We start from the raw sequence: 12,802 nt of genomic DNA on the forward strand, positions 1-12,802 counted from the left end.
CTCTATGTGACCTGCTGCATTGCTCTTTTATATTGCTGTCTTACCACTGTGCATCCCAGTGTTTGTCTACTTTTTGAGTATCCAGGCATCAGACTTTATGCTGTGTACCCGGAGGGAGGGGGGGGGGGGGGGGGGGTCTGCCTTCCCTGTGTTGTGTATCTCTACCTGGACGTCAGACCCTCTGTGCTGTCTCTTTTAATATGTCTCTTAAATGTTGCCAGATGCTCTAAAATCTCATATACGCAGTACAACGGCTGGTTCCTTTGTCTTTGCATTCTACATCTGCCTTTTTTTATTTGCTGTACGGGTAATCCACAGTTAACAAACGAGATAGGGACTGTAGGTTCATTCTTAACTCGAATCTGTCCATAAGTCAAAACACTGCGCCATCACTGTACCTACTCTATGCCCGCTGTGCCTCTAGTGTACCCCTCTGTGTCACCCCCCCCCCCCCAATGTGTCACCTCTGCTCCTATGTGCCTCCAGTGTCCTCAGTCTGTGCCCCCATCCACCCACTGTGTCACCTCTGTTCTCCTGTGCCTCCAGTGTCCCCCTCTCTGCCACCTGCCCCCACCCCCCCCCCCCCCCCCCACACACACACACACACACACACACACACACACCCACACACACACACACACACACACACACACACACACACACACACACACACACACACACACACACACACACACACACACACACACACACACACACACACACACACACACACACACACACACACTGTTTCACCCTTGTTCCCTTATGCCTTCAGTATTCCATTTGGTACTCGCTAGCTAGTATAGCGTACTGCAGCAAAATGTCCTTTTACCCAGATTATTTTTTTTACATTTTCAAATCATTTTCTCAAGGTCTTTTTGGATTTTTTTTTCTCTTACTTGGTACCACAGAATAAAATTTCGCAAAGTCCTTATCGGCTTGTAAGTCGGGGACTCCCGGATTCTCAACAAACTACCGTATATACTCGCAAGCAAGCCGAATTTTTGACCCCCCCAAAAGTGGGCCAAAAGTTGGGGGGTCGGCTTGCTTGCGAGTCATGTTTGCTCCTTATACCCCCCCCCCCCCCCCCCCCTCCGCCGCCGCCGCCGCTATTAGCTTACCCGGCGGCTTCCCATATCCTCCCTCCGTCTCCTGCACTGGCTTGTAAATAGTTCGCAGCAGCTCGCCCCACGGCGGCTGCTGTGTGATGACGGAGGAAGCTGTAGGCAGAGCGGTTCCCATAGCAACGGCGATACACATCGCCCGTACAGGAAGCCGCTCTGCCTACAGCTTCCTCCGTCATCACACAGCAGCCGCCGTGGGGCGAGCTGCTGCGAACTATTTACAAGCCAGTGCAGGAGACGGAGGGAGGGATATGGGAAGCCGCCGGGTAAGCTAATAATAGCAGCAGCAGCAGCGGCGGCGGGCGGGGGGGGGGTCGGGACACTATCTACCTATACTGAGCACTATACTAGCTATACTGGGCACTATCTACTTACATTGGGGCACTATACTAGCTATACCGGGGCATTATAATAGCTATACTGGGGCACTATTCTAGCTATACTGGCCCTATACTAGCTATACTGAACACTATACTGGCTATACTGAACACTATACTAGCTATACTGAACACTATACTAGCTATACTGAACACTATGCTAGCTATACTGAGCACTATGCTAGCTATACTGGGGGCACTTTACTAGCTATACTGTGGCACTTTACTAGCTATACTGTGGCACTTTACTAGCTATACTGAGCACTATACTAGCTATACTGAGCACTACCTACCTATACTGAGCACTATACTAGGGCACTATACTAACTATACTGGGCACTATACTAGCTATACTGAGCACTATACTAGCTATACTGGGCACTTTACTAGCTATACAGGGCACTACCTACCCATAATGGACACTATACTAGCTATACTGGGACACACATGAGGGAATCACACGGCCAGCATTTCCTACCCCCGGCTTACATGAGGGTCAATCATTTTTTTCTGTTTTTTCAGTTAAAAGTGGGGGGGTCGGCTTATATGCGGGTCGGCTTGCTTGCGAGTATATACGGTATGTAAAAGTCCTCGTATAACAAAGCTGATGTGAAATCTCTCAAATCTTATATAAACATAGTGCGGTTTTAAACCTTCACAAGAAATGACGTAACGCGTATGTTTCTGATCTCTCCACCGCGGCCGGGGAAAGAGTTCTAAGAAAATGAATTTTGGAGAGCGTTTGTCTAACAGTTTGCAGGAGAGTCAAGTTTCTTGATCTCCTACATTGTTAACCACCTATTTTTCTTAACATCTGATCCCAGCACATTTAAATAAAAATGTCCTTCTGTAAACCGTTCAGTGAGCTTTCCCTGCGTCCTGCACAGCCCAGCATCTATTATCTGATCAGAGCGTTGTATATCCGCCTCAGCTGTCTCTTGTTGTGTTCCGCATGTTTAGTGTCTCTCAAGTTGTCCACATTCTCCGTGTCCTATCTGTAGGGCTCTCTTCTTCTCCTCCTTCTCCTCTGTCCAGCCCCCCTCCTTGTCCTTGGCTGTTTCTGGCTTCAGGGCTGGTGCTGGAGGCTGAGTGGAAACCTCTGCTGCTGTCAGAACTGCACACAAGGACGAGACACTTGCTTTGGTAATAGATTGGCCTCAACCACCTGTTGTATGTATGGCTGCCACCATCTGCCTAAGTGGATGTCTTTCCTTATCCTCAGGTGTTCCTCAAAGAAGCTTTGGAGCAACGGCTGGAGAAGAGTCGGGAGCAGCAGCTGAGAAAGGCGGCCTTGGTCATCCGTGCCTACATCCAGGGCTACATTGCAAGGTAGGACTTGCCTCTCCTGTCCGTCACAAGTTCTAGATAAACGTTGTAGAATAACTCCAGCTTGTAGCAAGTGGGCTTGTTAATAGAGCAGAAAGACCTGGCATGAGTGGTAGGTACAGCTGATCTTGTATGTGTTGTGAACGTGCACTCAGAGCAACAATTGATAAATAACGTAGACAGCGTATTTTGAAAGGCCACCCTCGTTCTCAGCTGGGTATGGGATATAGTGGTTAGCAGCACAGGTGAAATGAAGTGGCCTGACAGCTGTTTCACGGAGTAACATGCTTTATCGGAAGCAGAAATGCCTCTGTGCCTCTGACAAAAGCGGATTAGCCTGCGAAACAGCTGCCAGAGCACTTCATTTCACCCCCGCTGCTAACCACTGTATCCCATACCTGTTTGATAATGGTATCTTGTCAAGGTAAGGATCCATCTGAAAATGGCGCCTGAGAATAATGGCGCATGGTGTTGCCGCTAATCGTTTGCCGCTTATCGCTATTGAACGTTAAAGCCTTATTGTTATTTACCGTTCACACAGAACCCTCTCTGTACCTATCCCTAACCCCTAAATCCCCCCTGGTGGTGCCTAACCCTAAGACCCCCCTGGTGGTGCCTAACCCTAAGACCCCCCTGGTGGTGCCTAACCCTAAGACCCCCCTGGTGGTGCCTAACCCTAAGACTCCCCCTGGTGGTGCCTAACCCTAAGACCCCCCTGGTGGTGCCTAACCCTAAGACCCCCCTGGTGGTGCCTAACCCTAAGACCCCCCCCTGGTGGTGCCTAACCCTAAGACCCCCCCTGGTGGTGCCTAACCAAAGACCCCCCTGGTGGTGCCTAACCCAAAGACCCCCCTGGTGGTGCCTAACCCAAAGACCCCCCTGGTGGTGCCTAACCAAAAGACCCCCCTGGTGGTGCCTAACCCAAAGACCCCCCTGGTGGTGCCTAACCCAAAGACCCCCCTGGTGGTGCCTAACCCAAAGACCCCCCTGGTGGTGCCTAACCCAAAGACCCCCCTGGTGGTGCCTAACCCAAAGACCCCCCTGGTGGTGCCTAACCCAAAGACCCCCTGGTGGTGCCTAACCCAAAGACCCCCGTGGTGGTGCCTAACCCAAAGACCCCCGTGGTGGTGCCTAACCCAAAGACCCCCCTGGTGGTGCCTAACCCAAAGACCCCCCTGGTGGTGCCTAACCCAAAGACCCCCCTGGTGGTGCCTAACCCAAAGACCCCCCTGGTGGTGCCTAACCCAAAGACCCCCCTGGTGGTGCCTAACCCAAAGACCCCCCTGGTGGTGCCTAACCCAAAGACCCCCCTGGTGGTGCCTAACCCAAAGACCCCCCTGGTGGTGCCTAACCCTAAGACCCCCCCGGTTGGTGCCTAACCCTAAGACCCCCCCGGTTGGTGCCTAACCCTAAGACCCCCCCGGTTGGTGCCTAACCCTAAGACCCCCCCGGTTGGTGCCTAACCCTAAGACCCCCCCGGTTGGTGCCTAACCCTAAGACCCCCCCGGTTGGTGCCTAACCCTAAGACCCCCCCGGTGGTGCCTAACCCTAAGACCCCCCGGTGGTGCCTAACCCTAAGACCCCCCGGTGGTGCCTAACCCTAAGACCCCCTGGTGGTGCCTAACCCTAACCACCCCCCTGGTGGTGCCTAACCCTAACCACCCCCCTGGTGGTGCCTAATCCTAACCACCCCCCTGGTGGTGCCTAATCCTAACCACCCCCCTGGTGGTGCCTAATCCTAACCACCCCCCTGGTGGTGCCTAATCCTAACCACCCCCCTGGTGGTGCCTAATCCTAACCACCCCCCTGGTGGTGCCTAATCCTAACCACCCCCCTGGTGGTGCCTAATCCTAACCACCCCCCTGGTGGTGCCTAATCCTAACCACCCCCCTGGTGGTGCCTAATCCTAACCACCCCCCTGGTGGTGCCTAATCCTAACCACCCCCCTGGTGGTGCCTAATCCTAACCACCCCCCTGGTGGTGCCTAACCCTAAGACATTATTCACTGATCCGGACGGTAATGTGCCTTAGCGTCTTTATGCTATGAGGGGTGTAGCAATAGGGGGTGCAGGGGTAGCGACCGCATCGAACCCCCTTGGGCCAGAGGGGCCCCAAAGGGCCCACCCTCAACCACAGAATTAGCTCTTTATTGGCCCTGTTCTAATAATTTTCACTTCTATAGATGCTTTGATTAGTAGTGATTATTAAAAGATACATCCAAGCTAATAAAAAAAAAAAAATATCCGCTTACCTGGGGCTTCCTCCAGCCCCTGGCAGCCGACCTGTGCCCACGCCGCAGCTCCGGTGGCTCCCGGTCTTCTCCGCTGGCAGGTCGGGTTCCGAGTCGGCTTCTTCTGCGCTCCACGGGGCGTCTGGTGGCTGGACGGCTTCCACGGGTAAGTGGATTTTTTTTTTATTTATTAACTTGGATCACTCCTTTAACACACTGTTTTCCATCCCCTGCTTGCACCTCTAACACTGTGGTTTTCCTTGGCAGGTTTTAATCAATTGTTATATATATAGAGTGCTTGGGAGGGCCCCAATGTAAAACTTGCACTGGGGCCCACAGCTTCTTAGCCCTGCCACTGTATGCTATGTAGCAAGTATGCATGGCTTTCATAGGACAGAAGTAAAACTTTAAAGGCCCCTTTTCTACTGGCCACTTTTCCATCCAATTTTCAGATTGTACATGATTTGCCGATCCCTTTTTCCTTTGGTGCAATTTGATTTTTGACCACGGATGCAATGTAGCATTTTTTCTTTGTTTGTGAATTGGTTAGGTCTGTGGAGTTGCATGAGACAATAAAGCAATGGAAACTGTCCCAACGTGGAAAAATATTAAACTGTGCACATTGTAAGAAGGGAAAATCGCATTGGGGCCGGTTCAGGGAAACTGATCTGTGAAAACTGCTCCGATTTTTTTGTTCAGTTCCGTTTCCTAATATCCCCCCCCCCCCCCCCCCCCCACGACACACACACACACACACACGATCACCAAAGTAGATATTTGTTGAACGGTTCGTTTCTTGCCTGTGTGTTTTTAGGATCCGTTTGTCATTGCCTCCCATGCAGTTATTCAGCCTCCATTTTTCATTAGCATTGCTTTGTGTTTGCTATTGGGATTTTCATTGGAACAGGAGCCACATACCTAATATATGTTTTGCGTGTGTTAACGCTGTTATATATAATTTTGTTTTTTTTGGATGGGGAGTGAAATTGTGTGCGTGTTCTTATAGCCATGAAAGAGAATCAGAATGTGTGCTGTAGTTCCAATTCCCTCCAGGGAATTCAGAATTCCACACATCGCACACAAATTTTAACCACCTTACGACTGCCTAGCACCGATTAGCGGCCGAAAGGTGGCAAGTCCTGGGGTAGGAGATTAGTGGAGATAGCGCGTGCGGATCCCCACTTAAAGTGAACCTGAGATGAAGAGCCCTCATGTATTTTACCATATATATCAGTGGGAACATTAGAGAAAACACCTACCCTGCTCTCTGTTTCATTCTTCACTGCTCAGCCTGCTAGTTACCAGCCCTGATAAAATCCTTGACTGAGCATTCAGTCTGGCTTTGCTCAGGAACCAGCCCCCATAAATATCTGGCAACTGAATTACATCTTACCCCTGAGTCCACTGCAACCTGGAGGGAGAATAGTAATTAACGCAGCTGGGACTTTTGCAGGAGGAGGGTGAACAATTTTTTGGCTTCACCCTGTGCCCAAATTTCCCGGCGCCTTTTTTGCACGAATGCGAACTAGTTACAGATTCTACAAACCTGTATTGGGAATTAAGACCGCTAATTCGCAGCAAGCTAGCAAATCCTAAAAACCTAATACAAAATGACTCATGTAAACGTAACAACAAAATCCTATACTGACTAGATACCACTGGCATAACAATAGAATTTTGGGTGCGGGGGGGGCCAGGTGGGGCCTAGTTATGCCCCTGCTAGATACTGTATTCAATTATTTCCCTAACAAAAACAAAAGGGGGGGGAGTGGGGGAGCTCATTATTGTTGGAAGTGGTGGAAGGACATTGTCAGGGCTGTGATTGGAAATAGACTGTGATAAATGAGGCTTGCTATTTTTAGCACAGGCTGTTATTCGGAATCAGCGGACAGGATGTAGGAGAAGGTAGCAGCAATGTTTTTGTATAAGAAGGAAGGTGCAGTGCCGGCACTGGAGGAGCTGAAGAATGCAGGGGCGTCAGGACTCAGCACTGTACAGGGATCTCACAGCAGAGTGTACCGAGATCCGGAGAATGGGGTGAATTGGGGTAATGGAGGAAACGTGCAGTTCCTGAGTCCAGTGCCAGTCTATTAGCATTAGCCTCATCCTCAGCTTCATCAGTTCGCATGGGGCAAGTCTCCCTGATTGCTTCGAAATAAGTCTGCTAAACAGTATTCCCAAAGTTATACATACATGTGTGGCTAGGCTACATTCCCATTTCCTTGGTCTGCATGAGTGGTACCCAGACCCCTGATTGGTATGCCAGAGTGGTAGACCGTGTCTCTGGCTGCTTGCTTTACAAGAATGATAGCATCTCCAGGTGCTTGGTATAAAGTGGTGGTAGATGGCTTCCCTCATTGCTTGACATACAAGAGTGATAGTATCTCCAGGTACTTGGTATAAAGTGGTGGTAGATGGCATCCCTCATTGCCCGGCATACAAGAGTGATAGTATCTCCAGGGGCTTGGTATAAAGTGGTGGTAGATGGCTTCCCTCATTGCTTGACATACAAGAGTGATAGTATCTTCAGGTACTTGGTATAAAGTGGTGGTAGATGGCATCCCTCATTGCTTGGCATACAAGAGTGATAGCATCTCCAGGTACTTGGTATAAAGTGGTGGTAGATGGCTTTCCTCATTGCTTGGCATACAAGAGTGATAGCATCTCCAGGTACTTGGTATAAAGTGGTGGTAGAAGGCATCCCTCATTGCTTCACATACAAGAGTGATAGTATCTCCAGGGGCTTGGTATAAAGTAGTGGTAGATGGCTTCCCTCATTGCTTGACATGCAAGAGTGATAGTATCTCCAGGGGCTTGGTATAAAGTGGTGGTAGATGGCTTCCCTCATTGCTTGACATACAAGAGTGATAGTATCTCCAGGTACTTGGTATAAAGTGGTGGTAGATGGCATCCCTCATTGCTTGACATACAAGAGTGATAGTATCTCCAGGTACTTGGTATAAAGTGGTGGTAGATGGCATCCCTCATTGCTGCTTGACATACAAGAGTGATAGTATCTCCAGGTACTTGGTATAAAGTGGTGGTAGATGGCATCCCTCATTGCTTGACATACAAGAGTGATAGTATCTCCAGGTACTTGGTATAAAGTGGTGGTAGATGGCTTCCCTCATTGCTTGACATACAAGAGTGATAGTATCTCCAGGTACTTAATATAAAGTGGTGGTGGATTACTTCCCTCATTGCCCGGCATACAAGAGTGATAGTATCTCCAGGTACTTGGTATAAAGTGGTGGTAGATGGCTTCCCTCATTGCTTGACATACGAGAGTGATAGTATCTCCAGGTACTTGGTATAAAGTGGTGGTAGATGGCATCCCTCATTGCTTGACATACAAGAGTGATAGTATCTCCAGGTACTTGGTATAAAGTGGTGGTAGATGGCATCCCTCATTGCTTGACATACAAGAGTGATAGTATCTCCAGGGGCTTGGTATAAAGTGGTGGTAGATGGCTTCCCTCATTGCTTGACATACAAGAGTGATAGTATCTCCAGGTACTTAATATAAAGTGGTGGTAGATTACTTCCCTCATTGCCCGGCATACAAGAGTGATAGTATCTCCAGGTACTTGGTATAAAGTGGTGGTAGATGGCTTCCCTCATTGCCTGGCATACAAGAGTGATAGTATCTCCAGGTGCTTGGTATAAAGTGGTGGTAGATTGTGCTTCTCTTATTGCTCGGCATACAAGAGTGATGGCATCTCCAGGTACTTGGTATAAAGTGGTGGTAGATGGCTTCCCTCATTGCCTGGCATACCAGAGTGATAGTACCTCCAGGTGCTTGGTATAAAGTGGTGGTAGATGGCATCCCTTATTGCACAGCATACAAAAGTGATAGCATCTCCAGGTACTTGGTATAAAGTGGTGGTAGATGGCTTCTCCTATTGCCTGGCATACAAGAGTGATAGTATCTCCAGGTGCTTACTATAAAGTGGTGGCAGATTGTGCTTCTCTTATTGCTCGGCATACAAGAGTGATGGCATCTCCAGGTACTTGGTATAAAGTGGTGGTAGATGGTGTCCCACATTGTCCAGCATACAAGAGTGATAGTATCTCCAGGTACTTGGTATAAAGTGGTGGTAGATAGTGTCCCTCATTGCCCGGCATACAAGAGTGGAAGTATCTCCAGGGGCTTGATATAAAACGGTGTTAGATGGCTTCCCTTATTGCTCAGCATACAAGAGTGATGACATCTCCAGATGCTTGCTATAAAGTGGTAAATGGCATCCCTCATCGCTCGGCATACCAGAGTGGTAGTATCTCCAGGTGCTTGGTATAAAGTGGTGGTGGATGGCTTCACTCATTACTCGGCATACAAGCTTGATAGTATCTCCAGATATTTGGACAAATATAAATCGATGTTCTTATCTCCTGTAACTAAATCCATTTTTTTTTTATCTCCAGAAAGCACTATAAGAAGGTGTATCTCAGTATTCTCACCCTTCAAAAGAACTACCGGGCTCACTACTGGAGAGCCGCCTTTATCCGCCTCCGGCACTCGGCGCTGCAGTTCCAGAAGCACTGGCGGGGGAGGGCAGCCAGGCGCCTCTATCAGCAAATGCTGGAAGAGGAGCGGAAGAGGCGAGAGGAGGAAGAGAGGAAGAGGAAAGAAGAGGAGGAGAGACGGAGGCGGGAGCTGGAGGAGCAAAAGAGGCTGGAGGAAGAGCGGAGGAGAAGAGAAGAAGAAGAGAGAAGGTACAAAAGACTCTATGGCCCATATGCAATCAGTTTTTTCACCGGAGTTATCTCTTAGGAGATCATTTCCATTTTCTCTTAAAAACCAACTTTTCAGCATTTTACTATTAAAAAAGTACCTAAACATGGTTGAAAAAGAATTAGCAAATTTATTTAGAGTATTTCTTGCTTGCTGGGTGGTTTAAAAAGCATTTTATGACAAGGTGTGAAAATTTCAACTAGGAGAAAACCATATGCAATTCACTTTTTCACCTGAGTTTTCTCCTATGAGATAATTTGTCATCTTCTATTTAAAATAACTTTCCATAAACAAGAAAAGTAATAGAGATTTTAACTTTTGGATTGCCTGATTAGCATCCTTATTACTTGTTTACCGGATAAAAATAAAGAATTGCTTTTTAAATTTATGCCCAACAGTTACACTTTGAACAACAAAAATATGTAATAACAAGTATTGTATATTTTCTACATGAAGACAACTTTGTGTCTGAAATGTGATAACTTGAGTTGCTTGTAAGTAGGAGACTGCCTGTACTGTAAAGTTGGTGTATTGGGAACACCGTGACACTGAAATTCTGCAGACAAGGGATTCCCAAACTCACCCACCTATGTTTCCTGGCAATTGTGCCGATTATACATTTCCCAGCCTACAGTGGCATTCATGTCCCCCGATGCCATTCAGACCGCGACTTCCTGCAGCTCAGAGCAGCTACCGAATGAAAGATCATTTTAGAAATGAGTTGGTGTGTTATAGTATCTATGTCCTATGGAATGACTTCTAGTAGCTGTAAATCACCAGCCACAGTTGCTGCTAATGTAATCCAGTGCAGATTTTCACCAATGGAGACTCCAGCTTCAAGTTGTGTGGCACAAAGGGAGCACGATAGCTGGCTGATGGGGCCCATTTGGGCGATCAAACTCAATGTTTGTATGGCAAGCTTTAGATATTTTTTGCCCAACTCAGGTGATAAAATTAAGGCTAACTAGTTCAACAATGATAGGAACCAAATGTAAATATCACAAGCAGAACTCAGAGGCTTTTGAGCAGAGCAGATTGTCCAAATAATGGTGCTATTATTAGAGAAAAGTTACCTACATACTTGCATGCTTTATTCCTTACTTGCTAGCAAGCTTCTCCTGTGCGGACAGATCACAGACAAATCATTCCAGCTGCATGGAGAGAGAGAAACACTGTATGTGTAATTCCTTATCTTAGTAGCTAAGCATCGCTGGAGACTAGAGCTTGCATTTTACAGTAAGGAAGCTTGAATCAGGATTACTATCCTATCTTCTAGTTTATTGGCTAATTTAAAAGGAAAGCAGTAAGCTTTCAGCTTGTAAGCTTTCTTCAGACTCTATTCCTGTTGATTAACCACCCTGGCGTTCTATTAAGATCGCCAGGGCGGCTGTGGGAGGTTTTTTTTTTTTTAATAAAAAAGAAAAACTATTTCATGCAGCCAACTGAAAGTTGGCTGCATGAAAGCCCACTAGAGGGCGCTCCGGATGCGTTCTTCTGATCTCCTCCGGCGGCCAGAAGTAACACGGAAGGCCGCAATGAGCGGCCTTCCATGTTTCGCTTACCTCGTCGCCATGGCGACGAGCGGAGTGACGTCATGGACGCCTCCGATCCAGCCCTTAGCGCTGGCCGAAACTTTTTGTTCCGGCTACACTGGGCTCAGGCGGCTGGGGGGACCCTCTTTCGCCGCTGCACGCGGCGGATCGCCGCGCTGCGGCGGCGATCAGGAAGCACACACGGCTGGCAAAGTGCCGGCTGCGTGTGCTGCTTTTTATTTGATGAAAATCGGCCCAGCAGGGCCTGAGCGGCAGCCTCCGGCGGTGATGGACGAGCTGAGCTCGTCCATACCGCCCGGCTGGTTAACAATGTTAGAACATATAATCTGAAGGAGGCGAAGAGATTTCTTTCTTTTTTTTTTTTGCAAGGATTGTGAGGTATTTATGGCAAATGGATAAGATCCTTGGTTTACTTAATGCCTACATAGACTCAGGCTGACATGGAGAGTTTATTACAGACCCTATCCTGCTGTCAGTGGGGGGAGGGGGAGCGCACACAGGATTCTCACAGGTAGGATACACTGTCAGTAACTAGTAGCTCTATGGCTAGCCAGCTACAGACCGTTCTGTGTGTAGAAATTCAAAGTGTCTTCTCACATCTGTCATTTTCTTTTTTTAATTCTCACCAGGGAACAAGAGAGGCTGGAGGCTGAGCTGCGAGCCGCACAGGTTGGTTGCACCAAGGGACAATGTGAAATTGTATATCGGTGCTGTTTCACTGCAGTTTCACTCACATATATAGTTCCTAAAGATGTCCATACATCTAGCGATTTTGGCGGACGATCGACCAAGAGACAGATCTCTATCTGATCAAATCTGATCGGAGAGAGATCTGTTGGCTGCCCGTACACCGCAGGCCAATTCCCGATCAATTTCAGCAGGAAATCTTTCAGAAATCAGCCTTTTGACGTCACCATGCTGCACCCCGGCCACTGTCCCCTTGAGCCTCTGCAATAATACATTACCTCTTCGCCGCCCGCCGGGCTCCTCTTCCCGGGTCGTGCCCCGTGTGGTTCCCGGGGCAACCAGGTAGTTGTCAACCACATGGGGCAAGAACATGGAAGAATTTGGAAGAGGATTCCGGCGGGAGGAGGAGAGGTCATGTATTAATGCAGGGGCACAGGGAGTACGTTTACACTAGGGGGGATTGTGGGCGGGGATTTCTGTCTCGTTTGTCTGCAATTATCACAAGCTGTTACCGCCGCGTACCCGATCAAGCATGTCAGCCTGACATCATGCAGCATGGCTGCCAAAAGCCCATCTTATCAACGGTTTAACCAATTTCAGGCCGATATTGGTCAAATAGTTGATGGGGCATGCTTTTGGCGACACCGATTTTTATCTAATTTGATAATAATTATCAAGTCGGATGATGGTCAAACGGCCACCAAAACGGTAGATGTACGATCACCTTTAGTGTTAATGTAATTCTATAAAAGTCTTGTACAAACATGTATACA

At 48.2% G+C, this 12,802-nt stretch overlaps 1 protein-coding gene across 1 annotated transcript in view; it reads left to right on the top strand.

Moving 5' to 3' along the window:
- LOC137526177 (unconventional myosin-X-like) overlaps nt 1-12,802 on the top strand; it is a 201,546-nt gene that overhangs the window by 137,545 nt on the left and 51,199 nt on the right. The window contains exons 16-19 of the mRNA XM_068247397.1: nt 2,592-2,644; nt 2,724-2,830; nt 9,480-9,770; nt 11,972-12,011. Coding sequence (XP_068103498.1) covers nt 2,592-2,644; nt 2,724-2,830; nt 9,480-9,770; nt 11,972-12,011 — 491 coding nt within the window. The remainder of the gene's footprint in view (nt 1-2,591; nt 2,645-2,723; nt 2,831-9,479; nt 9,771-11,971; nt 12,012-12,802) is intronic.

The sequence above is a fragment of the Hyperolius riggenbachi genome, chromosome 7 (assembly GCF_040937935.1).
Source record: "Hyperolius riggenbachi isolate aHypRig1 chromosome 7, aHypRig1.pri, whole genome shotgun sequence".
NCBI classification, from domain to species: domain Eukaryota; kingdom Metazoa; phylum Chordata; class Amphibia; order Anura; family Hyperoliidae; genus Hyperolius; species Hyperolius riggenbachi.